We start from the raw sequence: 14,547 nt of genomic DNA, 5'->3' as shown, positions 1-14,547 counted from the left end.
CATCCCGACATAGTGCCCTACCGAAATATTATATGAGGTGTGCAGAGGGAACCACCAGAAAGAGCACGAACAGGGCAAGTTTTAAGAGAAAGCACTAATACAGGTGCGGGAAGTATGTACCCTGAGGAACTAATGGGAGTTCATCACGTGTAACACCCACACTGTCCATATTTGAGAAACATAAATCTAGAGCATTAAAATGGTAATTCAGAACATCCTTGTGTTTTGTGAGGTTTAAGAACGAAGACAAGGTTAAGAGCTGGGTACGTTTCTGCCCGCAGTAAAAGTTGTCCTTAAAAAATTCAAACTGCCGACAGTTGATTCCGGGAGCAATAAAATCCCCTAAGATTAAGACCCCGCTTCGATGTAAGTCATTCACTGTACTCTCTATGCCAACAAGACAACTATGAAATTCATCTTAGGAGAGGAAGGTAAAATAAATCGACTAAAACGCGTACTCCCTTTGCAGACTCAATCTAGACCTATACACTCTCGGGAAATTACTGCAAGTCTTCGCGTTTCCTTTAGCGCTAGTGCCTCTCCACTGCGACCAACACTCCACCTCCCGTCCTACTCCACAGGGTAATAATATTGCACGATGCTGGAGGCCTGCAGGAAAACGCTGTCGCATTGTCAGCTTGACACCGAAGGCCCCCCCCCCCCCCCCTTTGTAAGTTTCACAGCATGGATGCCTCAGAAAACAAATGAATAAATAAGCAAAGATAGTCCCGGTGTTAGAACGAAAACACGTGTTAATAAGCACATGATGACTAAGAAAACTATAACCTGTGCACAGATACAAAATAAACGTATTAAGCAAAATAAACGATGACGTCGACGGAAATTTCTTCCGCAGAGAATAAGAAACCAAATTAAGATAAAGTAATGAAGGTTTTAGAGAAATACGTATTCGTTTTCTAAACAGAGTTAATGTTCAAGGCTTGCTGAAATGGCTTTGTAGTTTCTTAGAACAGGTGTTGTGACAGAATATGTTTGTCATATAAATGATTTAATTATCCTAGTATTTTGTTTTGTAGCATTTCTATCCCGTAAATTGTTCTGCAGGTGTCTGTTTTCTAACGTTAATTGTTTCTTGCGCTATATATTTTAACCTGGGATCTTAGATAGCGTGGGCGATCAAGGACGATTACTCCACAGTCCCTTATCGGCCCCCTACTCCTCGCAAAGGCGTCGCGCCACCTCAGAGCGTCTGTCAGAAGCGGGAGTGGGCCTATACCACACTTGCTCCATGGCGAGGCGGCGCCGTTCAGATACATCTTTCTTCTTCCACTGTGCACCGGCTCACCATAGGCGTGAGCTCTACCAAAGCTACGACCCAATAAAACAATTAAGCTCGGCCAAAAGCGCCAGGTGCAACTTGCTGGTGGATGGGATATATCTCCTGGTGGCTAAAATCCCCGCAAGGGGAATTCTCTGGTCACGTGACTGTCTCAGATGGCTGGAAGTACATAGCGCTCCGCTCACCAGACGTAGGCCTCGCTTGTTTTCTCTTTAATTCTCCTTAGCACGATCTTTTTAATAAATAATTTTACATGCCGCTCAGAAAGTATACAAATGCTATTCGTTTCACCTACATTTCAAGCATGTTCACCCGTAATTAAAACCAAAACAGCACAAAAACAAGGACAAAGCAGAAGGCAACCGACAGGATACAGCGCTGACTCTAAACTAAAGATTTATTTATGTTGGCATACGGTATAAATAACAAACATGCCAAACCACGTAAATCAAGGGAAAACACAAAAAATGCACATCACGTGTTCAACACAATACCGTCACTGATTTGCCCTCCTCGCTCCAAGTACTGCCGCTCTTTGTCTGAAAGCACGAGCGACGGGGCGCTAACACAATCGGGCCCCAATCTTGCGATGTCACGAGCTTCTGTAACTTCACTCGTGATTGTCTTTATTTTTAAAAACCATTTGGCATTTGTCGAAGACTGGGATGTGGCCACAATCTCTGCAATGCGCCTCCAGGTGACCCGACAGAACTTTAAAACCGCTATATTGGTGTGCTCTGAGCCGATCGTTGACGCACCTTCCTGTTTGATTAGCATAACGACGGCCGCAAGATAATGATATGAAATACACCACTCCCCGCACAAAAGTAACGTATTAATTTTGGTGTTTTCTAGTGCACCCAGTCTTATTCTGAACATCTGAATTAACTTTTCTGCAGAGCCCGGCCAGCTTATTTGGTGCTGAGAAAACCAGCTCAACTCCCACGCGACTTCCCACGTTTAGTTGGTCAGAGACGCAAAGACGAGGACGTTGTCCTCGTCTTTGCGCCGTTTTGTTTTAATTCTGTCTGCATACCAACTAGCCCAAACTTGTGCGTTAATCAACATGCTCACCCTTTTTCAGCGTGTAAAAGCTGCCTTGAATATTCAAAGCCATGACGAAATGCGGGGATCAAGTCATTTCATTTTTGCACAGGAGATTTGGTGACGTCAAAATAATGCTGAAATCTGGTTGACTTTGATTGAATGGATAGTGGTCAGTCCTTGATGCTAGATACCTTGAAGTCTACTGACTACTTTTACAGTGAAGCTGTATATGACTCGTAAGTCGAATATTTTCGTGTCCGTCGACAGAACAATTGTCGACACAAAACCATCGCGTTCCGCTTATCATCGTTCGCGCGCGCCTTCTCATCTATCTAATGGTTTTGATAATTTTTTCAATAAAAAAACCACAACACAAGTGTCAAAACCACATGGCGCGCGCGTATTATGCGAAGCACGTAGCGCTCCCCGCATGCGTTTCGCGGTAAAGATTGCGGTTGCATAAGCAGCCGCAGCAACGGCAGCGTACGAAGTCTGTCATATAGACCCTTTTTGCTGTTTACAAACATAAACTGCCACTTGGGTCCAAGCGACTTCCGGTCGCTCCGTCTTTGTAAGCCTGTCAAGCTTCCCTATGTCACCAGTGCTAGAAAGCATAAATGATACACGGACAACAAAGTTGGAGATTTAAAGAGGGCCTTCGGATGTACAATTTAACGTCTTGAAGGAGGCAAATTGGTTTACAAGGATATTCGAAAAATGTTAACAGATCTTTCGCTTCCTCTTTCTTTTGGCGTTAACGTAGAGAATCGGCGGTTAAACGTTACATAAACATTTCAAGCAACAGTGTTAAGGTGGGCTTTGTTGGTTCTTTTTCTTAATCGGAAGTTAGTTCTCTGGGACGTCAAAGACTGGACCACCGACTCGTGGCGTTTGCCATAAAAAGGGTGTATATAAATTGATTTAAAAATGTATATATTGATCTTTCCTGCGAATTTTGGACCTTAAAAGGTTCGGAGAAGTCAAGGTAGAGGCAAGCTTGATCTTCTTTGACCAGAGTTTAGGTGTATTGGTCCTAATGCGCCATACAAGTGCCAAAGTTAGGCTTCACTGTGTGTACTTATCTGGCTCCTCTGAGCCGAAATCGTCAAACAACTGCCAAAATTTATGCTTCGCTTCTGGTTCATCGGCTTCCATGTGAAAACTTTGCCCCTAACTAGATTTAGGCATAACTACTGGTTCTATGCTCATACGTGGAAACGTTGGCTGAAGTGTGGCACTTTGGCGATTATGTGGTGAGCCAGACAAAAGCCATAGAAACGCCAAGGAGAAGTGCTCTGACACAAACTAACGCATTGGAGTAAAGTCGTATTAAGCCCAAGTTAAGCACCCTAGGTTGGGCGAGCTTTTTCCAAGTTTGGCGTTTTCTGGTGCGATTCCTGAGTCTGGACTGTAGAACAAGGCTTCTTTTGTCGAAAGTCCTTTCGTGTCCGTCCAACTAAAACAAAGTAGTGCATCGTCACAATGGGTCCTCTTTTTGCGAGTGACCACTAAGAACCTCAAAGCAAGAATTCTTGCAGGGCTCATGAGTGAACTCATAGAAATCTGCTAAAGAAAGTGGGAGAGTAGTGCTAGTAAGCGGCTTGGAACGACAGATTTAATATTTAACAAAACGTTAGAAAAGAAGCAATACAATTTCTGAGAAGTTATACTTGTGTCAATGTTCATTATATCAAGTCAGATAGATCGCTACCGAAATTGTTTTAAAAAATGGGCAAGTTGTTTCCTGTCACAGTTTCTGCGCGTTTAAAACCGGATAGGGATGCTCGTGTAAGTATTTTACCTGGCATAAGGGGTCTTGTTTCACACAGAGCTACGCTCCTTACGGAATGCGAAAGATGATATGAACATGCCGTACGCTCTAAGACAAGGGTAAGCACCTACGTTCTGCAAACTGCATTAGTCCGGCAAGGAGTCTGCATTGGCTCCCCGGAATCAGTGAAAATGAGTGCACTCGGTAAGAAATACCAGAGATTGCTGATCTCCTCGAGTAAGATGATTATACTCGAGCACCTTCTATACATTATAATGGAACACCTTGAGACCTGGCACTGCTGCTAAAAAGTGAAGAAACTTCCAAGTAAAAGAACCCTCCCCCCCTCCCCCAAATCTTGTCACTGGTGGATTCTTACAGCGTTGCCTAGCTTCTGTCAGCACCGACGCTGGCGCGGCTACCACGCGGCGACGCCAGACGTTTGCGTCTTCAATTTTGCGTCGTCTCTTGTTGAGCTTCAGCGTGCTTTCCGCTTAGTATGGGTCGGGAATTCACGTACAATGACGTCATGAGCAGGCCTTGTCTTCTAGGATGTGCCACTTCTTGACAATATGCGATACTCTAGGACACCCATCGCAATACTGGAAGTAACAACCTTTAAAATTAAAAAAAGCGACTTGGAATTCTTTTCGGGATAATCACTGCGGTGTTTATTGATTACAAAGAACATGTGTACAACGCGTGAAACAGGTGGGTTCCACACGTGATAGCAGAATATGGCTGTTCCTAACTCCCTTCTCGTCCAACAATCAATGCCTTATATCGAGTATCGCGAACACTGCTTCGATATTGCCTGTGTTTCTGATGGTATACAAATACTTCGCCCGTATACATATTTTAACATTATTTTAAGTATTTTGACAACTCAATTTTTCTGGAATACATTAAAAACGGCCTTGAAGGATGACTTTCGCAATTTATTCCTTGGAGAAGGACAATATTGCGAGACAAATGAGCGATTTATATTCGTAGAGCTTGACAAGTTTGTTTAAAATGATTTTGATGTGAAATATATTGTCACAGAACAAGTTGCCAAACTAATAAATTTTCAAATCGAACAGTGGGTATTTTCGTGTTGTTTGTAGCTTAACGCTCAAGCGACAATAAGCAACGTTTGAGACAAATAATTGCTTCAAGATCAAACAATTCTTGAACTTTCGTTTTAAAGCTTGAACGTCACCTATAAATGGTGCTTCCTGACATTCATTCTCTTTACGTAGGCCCACTTTGATTTCAAGTCAAGTGAAAATTTTAGGAAATAAAAAAAAATATATATTTGATATTAAATCTGCGGTTTATAACATCCGTAGGGGCTATAGGCTGCCATCCAAACCCGCAACGGTCTTACCTGCCATGCCTGTCCTGACCTTCACATTCGATTCCTCTCCACAGCCAGCGTCGTTGCAACCTCTTATTGCGACACTGTATGTAGTGTAGGGCACGAGGTTCTTGAGCCTAATGAACCCCGACTTGAACTCCGGTCTCGACCCATACATCGCTGCCATATCGCAACCGATGTCATCACTACAGTTCGTCCAAATATTTTCTTCCATTGATACCTGGAAAAAGCAGAATCGAAAGGTCATGACTTAAATTTTTTTTTTAATGTTCCCACGCTCTTTGCTGAAAATAATGTAAAATAATTCTTGAAGAAAGCAGGACGGCCGCTATTTTCGGATAAATTAAAGCCGAGCTTCTTAACACAGTTCTTAAAGTATTTGATTATTGCGCTTTGTTGCTCGATGGGAACTTTTATTTGCTAAGCTTGAGAATGCTAAGTGGACAAAAAAAAATGGCAAACAATCGGAAGAGCTTATCTTTCGTCATCACAGGCAATGTCAAAGATTTCAACCCAAGCGCCTCCCCATCCGTGCCAGCTGCTCAAAAGCACTGCATACGACTGAAGCGCGCAAGGAAAATTAAATCACCTAACGCTTCAGAAGCTTAAGATGCATGCTCAGACGAAGCGAGCGTAAGGGTAGAGTGACAAGAAACCATTGCTCCGAAATGTCTTCAATGCGCATTAGTAAGGATCTCCGCGCTTTGTTGTAGAATATTAGATGTCCGGAAATCTACGAGTGTGCATTGGAAATTATAAGCTGAAGAACTGATATCATATTTCTTTCAAACATATGCAAATGACGATTATTCGATTGTTTTCCATTTGTCTTCCGACCCGCACACCTCTGAAAGAGAAGGATACATTTTATTTTATCGACGCAGAAACCTATATGCGCAAAGTGCCTTTTCAAGGGTGATGCGTTTTTATATTCAAAAAACATTTTTTCTTACGCAAGGTATACAGGTAATTTTCACATCAAGTTAATAATACTGTTAGTATTTTGGTGTCGGAGAGGTTTTTTCTGGCATTGTGACATATCTGCTTCCCAGAATTAGTATCTTTCTTTAGATTACAGATTTTTTTCTTTTGAGCCGAATTTGACAGATAAATCAGTGGACTTCCAATAAGAGAGGCATTAGGAAAGTATCACATCCATTGTAAGCCCTAAGTTAATCCGGCTGCCCTAAAAGTGACTATGTAGATTACTTTGGCCTGTCGATGTCTATATTCGCAACTTAATGGCATTGGTTGCTCAGAATGTTGCTGCTTGAAAATATCAGGCTAGCAAAACGAAATATCGCTCTATAATATTGTTTCTGTGTTGTCATTTCTAAAACTTACATGAGCTAGCCAAATTCACTCTAGAATGTTAAACGTTGAAACAGTGATACGCCGGTTTAAGTTTGTTAACCAATTTTATTAAAGACGAACCAAAATAATTGTTCTATTCAGCTTGGAGCTAAGTGCACATGAAAACACACTTTGAGGATTCCATAGTAACTCGAAAATAATCTGCGAGATGTAAAAAAGAATCTTGCCATATATGATTTTGGTTTTGTTTAAAAATTGGCAACTTTTTTTTATATCGTTTCGTCGCAACGATGCGAGCTTCCATCAGTAATGAGGACATCTTGCGGGTATTTACTTCCTTTGTGGTTACGGGTATTAAAATACTTCTTAGATGGGATTAGAATACGGTTTTTTTCCTCAGAAACTGCTCCCTGAAGTAATTGTTTTTTGACCGTGTACTACCAATACGGCCACCCATGTGCCCTCGAATAGCATAAGAAGGGGCAGGTACACTTTACAGTACATATTGCACTCATGCAACTGCATTTTTTTGTATAATAACTGGCTAATTGTTATTCCTAGTGCACCTGCATCTGAAATTCTGATATGGTTTGCTAGATATCTTAAACGCACACATTTCTCGCCGTATCCGCGCGCAATGTCTCGAATAATTTCACGCCAAGATTTCATTAATTGACGGCTCCCCATGACTTTTTATGAATGCGTATGACATTTTGACTCGATCTAATACAATTTATGAAGACGCAAAACGTTCTAGGCAGAAGGTCGGCCGACACCAATTGATATCAAATAAACACAACCTTAGTGTTCAAATTGATATGAACGAAGAGAGAGGAGTACAATGAGCCATATTACTTTGAAATTCCTTCTTGAGAAAAGAAAACAGACGTGTTTTGTACAATGAAGATTAGATAATTAATTTAGCAACTGACTAATACAACACATATCATGTTGTTGCTCTTCGTGACCCTTTTTGGTTTGATAATTTTGGAAAGCACATTTATACTCAGTACATCCTCCTCGCGTGAGGGCATAATTTAGTTCTCATCTAGGTAAAATAGGCGCAAGTTTTCCGATGTGTGCTCATGTACTAAATTCGTGAAGAAAAAACTTTGGTAGTTTTATGAACATGACCAACCAGCCTACGAAATAAATGACAATGCCGCGTGCGTGACGAAGTCGGCAACCCACGGGGCTTCCATACGGTGGAGCGAGACTGAAATCCTGCACGAAACCCAATTGGACCGGAGCTTCATGTTATAATTATAGTTAATTATAATTATAATTTTGCCAGCTATTTTTCTCTTTCCCTTCCCTTAAATTTAACGCAATAAATTAAATAATCACTCTCTCCCTCTTCGTTCTAAATGTTACTACGGCTGCACTTGTGAATCTTCCTTTAACTTGTAAATCTTCCTTCAATATATATTGTGAACGAAGAGGGGAGAAGGTGATTATTGAATTTATTGTATTAAAGTTGGGGAAAGAGAAAGGGTAAGAGAGCTGGCGCAAAATTGGGCCAGGACCGGGGATTCAACCCGCAACTTTCGGAAAAGGGCCCGTCTTCCAAGATATCTAGGGAACCACTCCTTTCCGACGGAACGCATCTTTGCACCCGCGGTCCTGCCCCCCGGTGGTCGCGGCGCGAAGCGACCCCCTCGCCTCTCTTGTAGCATGGACGGAAGTTGGGCGCACGTGTGTTGCTCGTCTCAGCCACTGGGGAGCAGGACCACGGGCGCAAAGATGCGCTCCAATAGGAAGCCGAAAACTCGAAACGCGTTCAAATTGAGCGTGTTTACGGAACGCCGTTATATACTGCCCCGGCGTCATACCCTTCTAAAAAAGGGTTAATTTAGTGGTTTTCGATGACGCTCAGCAGGTTTCTAACTGGAGCCATATGTCTATTTTCATTAATTAAAAAGCTAACTAACGCATTTTAATTAATTAGCCGACTGATCGTTACGATTTGGCCCCTATACTATGTCCCCCTGCCCGTAAAATGCACCGCATAAATGTAACTTTCATGGATTTTTTTTATACAAACGTGTTAATTAATAAAAAACACCATACATTAATATATATATATATATATATCCCTGCTCCTTGCCCAATTTTTTGCCAACTCTTTCCCTTTCCCTTTCCATAACTTTAATGTAATGGATTCGATAATCACTTCCTCCTTCTTCGTTCACAATATTACAACTGCAGTACATGTGAATCCACTCATTCCCAGAGGTCGTCATTTTAGGTCGCCCTCACTCACCCTCACCGCCACACTCACCTAGGCCCCTCACTCACCCCCACCCTCACTGCTACACTCACCGCCCTCACGGCCCTCACGCACTCATGGCCCTCACGCCCCTCACCGCCCTCACGCCCCTCACTCACTCATGGCCCTCACGCCCCTCACGCACTCACCGCCCTCACACACTCACCGCCCTCACGCCCCTCACTCACTCATGGCCCTCACGCCCCTCGCCGCCCTCACGACCCTCACGCACACATACCCCTCACGCACTCATGGCCCTCACGCCACTCACCGCCCTCACGCCCCTCACTCACTCATGGCCCTCACGCACTCACCGCCCTCAGACCCCTCACACCACTTATAGCCCTCACGCCCCTCTCGCATTCACCGCCCTCACTGCCATCACGCACTTATACCCCTCACGCCCCTCACGCACTCATGGCCCTCACCCTATTCAGGCCCGCGTCAGATGGAGCAATTTCGCCCAGAAACTTGACGTCGCAACACCAGCAACGCGGGCCGCCCGCATTCACACGGAGCAACCAATTGCTGAAATTTGCCGTCATCACCATAAAAGTTTATTTTTCTTGCACACACAATTACGTGTTATAAACGTGTTTTTATGCATTTAAAACTCGCTGAGAATATCAATGCATCGTTCTGAAGCAGTTTATTTCCAAAAACGATAAATTTCAGACCAGAACCAAGTCCTCTGTTGTCATCATCACCGGCACGAGGTATCACGTGAAAATATCGCGTCTCTGACTGGACACAGCCGCTTCAAACGTCTTTGAATTGCTCCGAGTTGCTCACTTGTTTCGAGCCGGACCCGATCTCAGCAATTCGTGTCGATCTAGGGCACGGTGGTCTAGGGAAAGGGAACAACTCACCAGCAACACCAAAATTGCTAAGAAAGTTGCTCCGTATGAAGGAGGACTCACGCACTCACCGCCCTCACGCCCCTCACGCACTCATGGCCCTCACGCTACTCACACATTCACTGCCCTCACGGCCCTCACACCCCTCACGCCCCTCACGCACTCATGACCCTCACACCACTCACGCACTCACCGCCCTCACGGCCCTCACACTCCTCACGCACTCATGGCCCTCACGCCACTCACTGCCCTCCCGCCCCTCACCGCCCTCACCGCCCTCACGGCCCTCACGCACTCACAGCCCTCACAGCCCTCACGGCTCTCACTCACCCTTACACTCATGAATTTTTCTGATTCAGAAACTCACTCACCCTCACCTCATCTATGAAGATGAGTGTGAGTGAGGGCCCTCATGAGTGAGGTTTGCCGAGGTATGCTCATTCCCATTATATATATATATATATATATATATATATATATATATAGGTGGTTTCATCTCAAATCGTGCAGGCAAAAAGGGTCAAATTTTTAATTTCGATGGAAAAAATATATGTTATGGCGCTTTTTCTAAAAGCGCAGTCGCCACAGACCGCAAGTTTGTCGGATTTTTTGTTCTCGACTTATGAATTTTTAAAGAGGCCGCGGCGAAACGCAGTGTTTTTCACACCCGTCGTGGGTCGGATGTTTCAGTCCACATTATATTACCTTTTTTCAAGCACTCTGTGGACACATTTAAAAGGCTCCAATACCATAAAATAATTTTAGGCGTTTTGCTTTTTTTCTGTAAAAATGTCAAAAACGCCCCCTCGGTCAATTGTTGACGAACTTTGACAATTAATTACTCGCGATCTACTTGGGTTACACCGATAATTTTTATGTCGACGGAGAGCCCAAAACACGTTCTTTATATGTATTATAAAATGACTTGACTGTACAAAATATTCTTTGCAGTGCGTTTACGTTAATGTTATGTGAAAACCAAAAAGTACCATTTTTGAAATTGATTTTCTAAAAAAAAAACATTTTTTTAATTTTTTTATTTTTTGTTAAAATGTAGATGTGATAGTTTTCTACGCAAAAATCAACTCGAGAAAGTGTATATTTTGTTTGTATGTTCTGTATTTAAGCATCAATATCGTACAAAAACGTGTTTTTACGGCTCAAAATGGACTGGCGAATTGCGCGTCTTCACAAGCTTGGAAATAGTTTTTTTTTTTTTTCGACGCTCCCACATAAAAATGAAATACAGTATTTCCACCCTGTTATATTTATTGATTATTTAGATTTTATTATAGGCGGCAAGCTACATCGGAGGAGTTCCAAAAAGAGAAAGCAACAATTCTTAACAGACCAGCAGGTGTCGTAAATTTTTAACGTGTAGGAGTCGGCAGACGTCGTCGTATTGATTCGGGGCCCTGATTGGCCTGCATGAACGTCCCGCCCTTTCGGAGCCAGCAGATGGCCGCGACCTTTCGCGCTCGTTGTGTTAGATAGGACGGCCCGTGACAGTGAAGCGAGCAGCGCACCCTGTGTCACGAGGAGTGAAATGGTACGATTGTGTCGTTGACGCGGCGAACAGTGACAGCCACCCAGGAGGAGTCAGTCAGAGTATTGCACAAGGGAAAGCAAAGGAATCGTTGCCTGAAAGGATGAGGACACCACGGCCTTACAATATCGACGGTCAACAACTCTTCTGCCAGCCAAAACAACGCCGCGTGCGCGCTAAAACCGGCGGCGCGGGACAGAAATCCCGCAGACGCACACACGAAGATGGGCCGGTTTCGTTAGGGATGTGGGGAAATTCGAAACCAGCTATCCGTGCATGCGTGAAACGATACCGCCTGTTTGCCCTAGCTTCGAGCGCCCTATCCTTACCTTGAAACGGCCGTGCTCTCTCTCTCTCTCTCCGGGGAGATCCGATAGCACCGAAGGGTTATCTATTAAACTTGAGGAAGAAAACGAGAAGGGAGTGTTTAAGTTTAATTATCCCCACCAACCCGCTCGTTCTGTCCTTATAAAGGGTTATCTCTTTTGGAAACAGCAAAGCCTGGAGACTGACATTAAAACGAGCGTGTTGGTAAATATACTTGTGTTTGTATTCTGCCCGGAGACTAGTTGGGTCGAAGTCAGCCTCCTTGTCAACTATAACCGTTTGTGAAGAGTGGGCTTCTCTCGAGATGAAAAGTTAGCGCCGGCTGACGTGTTCTTTTGAAAAACGGAAGGGGAAAGAGAAAGTTTGACTAACTGCAGAAACTACCTCGAAAGCTCCTCTCCCGATATGAAGCTTGAGGCATAGTCTCGGTTACCTTCTCGCGCATCGCTGCTCGAATCTATTCTTCATTGTGTTTCGCACAGCCACTGTTCCGCACAGCCGTCGTGGATGTGCGTAATAGAGGGAGGAACAGATTCGAGCATCATCTGGACGCCGTCATCCTGCCAGACTTCAGTGTCGTGGGATCGACTCGTGTGTGTTTCTTCGCCCCGCTGAACTTCGTTTCTCGGGTGCCGTTTTTTCTGAACGTTCTTTTTTTTTTCAGTGTTTTCTTACTAACTGTTTGTTAGCACTGTTCAGTTGTTGGGTTTATTTCGTCATGGCGTAGCGGCCTGGCGGTGATGTAGAGAGCGTGTTCGCACGCATTTGGTTGCGTCCCGTTTAGGAAATGCGCGGAGGAGTTGGTTTTTGTTCTTGCCATGTGCGGCTGTGTTCCCCGTCTTTATTAAATTATTGATTTTTTTTGTTTTACCTTTACGTGCCGTCGACTTCTTTGTCTGACTCTCCACCAGGCGTAGACCTATCGCCTTGCCACCGCTCGAACCTAAATACTTTATTTTTTTTTAACGCAATTTTCGTTAAGACCGGAGTTGGGCAATTTAATTCCTATTTATTTATTTTTATTTCCTACCCCTCTCCATGACACACTCTCTGTGTGTTTCGGACCGTTTTTGTGTCACTACTTTTGTGTATTACGGAAGGGAAAGGGACATTCCCTGGTGGCCTGTGCGATGTGCGGTGAACAAACCCCCACTGTTTGGTTTCGGAAAGAATTGTATATAATATATCGATGATGTGGTGACTTTCTTTGTCGTAGTAATATGACAGCTAATAGCTAGTCGTGCTAGTTTACTGTGAAAGGTTTATAAATCGAAACAATACAACGTCTGTGCCTTTTGGTTATTGAAAGTCTACTAGGCCTGCTGTTTTGGTTAGATATGTATCTCGTGGTTCCCGCTCTTATCAAAACATACATAAATATTCAATACCACAAAATTCGTTTATAATTGATAACAAAATGCAGAAGAAAATTCAAGAAAACTTTTTCACAATTCATAGAGAAGCATGGGTCACTATGTCTGACTTAGGTCTTGGAAAACAAAGACGTCTTTTTCCGATATTGAGGCCTAAATATAAAACATACAAACAAAATATACACTTTCTAGGCTTGATTTTCGTGTAGACAACTATCATATCTACATTTTAACAAAAAACGAAAAAAATTAAAAATGATTTTTTTGAGACAATCAATTTCAAAGATGGTACTTTTTGGTTTTTGCATAATATTAACGTAAACGTACCGCAAAGGATATTTTATACAGCCGACGCATTTTATAATAAATATAAAGAGCGTGTTTTGGGCTCTCCGTGGACATAATAAATATTGGTGTAACCCAAGTAGACCGCCAGTAATTAATTGTCAAAGTTCGTCAACAATTGACCGAGGAGGCGTTTTTGACATTTTTACAGAAAAAAAGCAAAACGCCTAAAATTATTTCATGGTATTGGAGTCTTTTAAATGTGTCCATAGAGTGTTTTAAAAAAGGTAATATAATGTGGACTGAAAATCCATGGCGGGAGATCAAGCGAAACATCCGACCCACGACGGGTGTGAAAAACACTGCTTTTTGCCGCGGCCTCTTTAAAAATTCATAAGTCGAGAACAGAAAATCCGACGAACTTGCGGTTTGTGGCGACTGCGGTTTTAGAAACGGCGCCATAACATATATTTTTTTCATCGAAATTAAAAATTCGACCCTTTTTGCCTGCACGTTTTGAAATGAAACCACCCATATATATATATACAGGGTGTTTCACGAAAGGTGGACAAATTTGATATCGCGAAAACTATGCGTCGCAACAAAAAAAGGCTTGTGTTGGTTTGGTCCTGGGCCAGGGGCCTATTTAGGAAATGTATTAAAGTCCGGGATAATTAGGCTGTTAATGATTTTTGCTTAATTAACTCTTTTAATATGGCGTTTAAGGGCATAGTTTCAATCAGAAAATTGCTCAGCATCATAAAAAAAAAACACTAATTCGTCAAATTGCAAAACGATACAAGGCACGTGCAGAATTTTACGGCTTTCTGAAAAACCGCTCAAATTATCTCGGCCCCGATGGCACCGAGCCCCGTGTACAAATAGCGCACCTAACCTGTGCTGCGCTGTCATCGCGCGACGCAGCAGAGGCTGGTTGCACTATATATCCAAGGGGCTCGGTGCCGTCGGGGCCCAGATGCGCTCTGATAGCAAACCGCAACTTCAAAACCCGTCGAATTTGTGCGGTTTTTCAGACAGCCGTAAAATGCTTCGCGTGCCTTTTCGTTCTGCAGCTAGTTGATTTAGTGTTCTTCGATG

The 14,547-nt window shown here is 43.2% G+C and overlaps 1 protein-coding gene across 1 annotated transcript in view; it reads right to left on the bottom strand.

The window, feature by feature from the left end:
• Positions 1-14,547, bottom strand: part of LOC115327126 (contactin-1) — a 51,373-nt gene that overhangs the window by 16,708 nt on the left and 20,118 nt on the right. Inside the window, exon 4 of the mRNA XM_040211179.2 lies at positions 5,488-5,698. Coding sequence (XP_040067113.2) covers positions 5,488-5,698 — 211 coding nt within the window. The remainder of the gene's footprint in view (positions 1-5,487; positions 5,699-14,547) is intronic.

The sequence above is a fragment of the Ixodes scapularis genome, unplaced genomic scaffold (assembly GCF_016920785.2).
Source record: "Ixodes scapularis isolate PalLabHiFi unplaced genomic scaffold, ASM1692078v2 PGA_scaffold3__209_contigs__length_174095766, whole genome shotgun sequence".
NCBI classification, from domain to species: Eukaryota; Metazoa; Arthropoda; class Arachnida; order Ixodida; family Ixodidae; genus Ixodes; species Ixodes scapularis.
The sequence above is the reverse complement of the archived record's forward strand: the minus strand, read 5'-3'. Positions and strand labels throughout refer to the sequence as shown.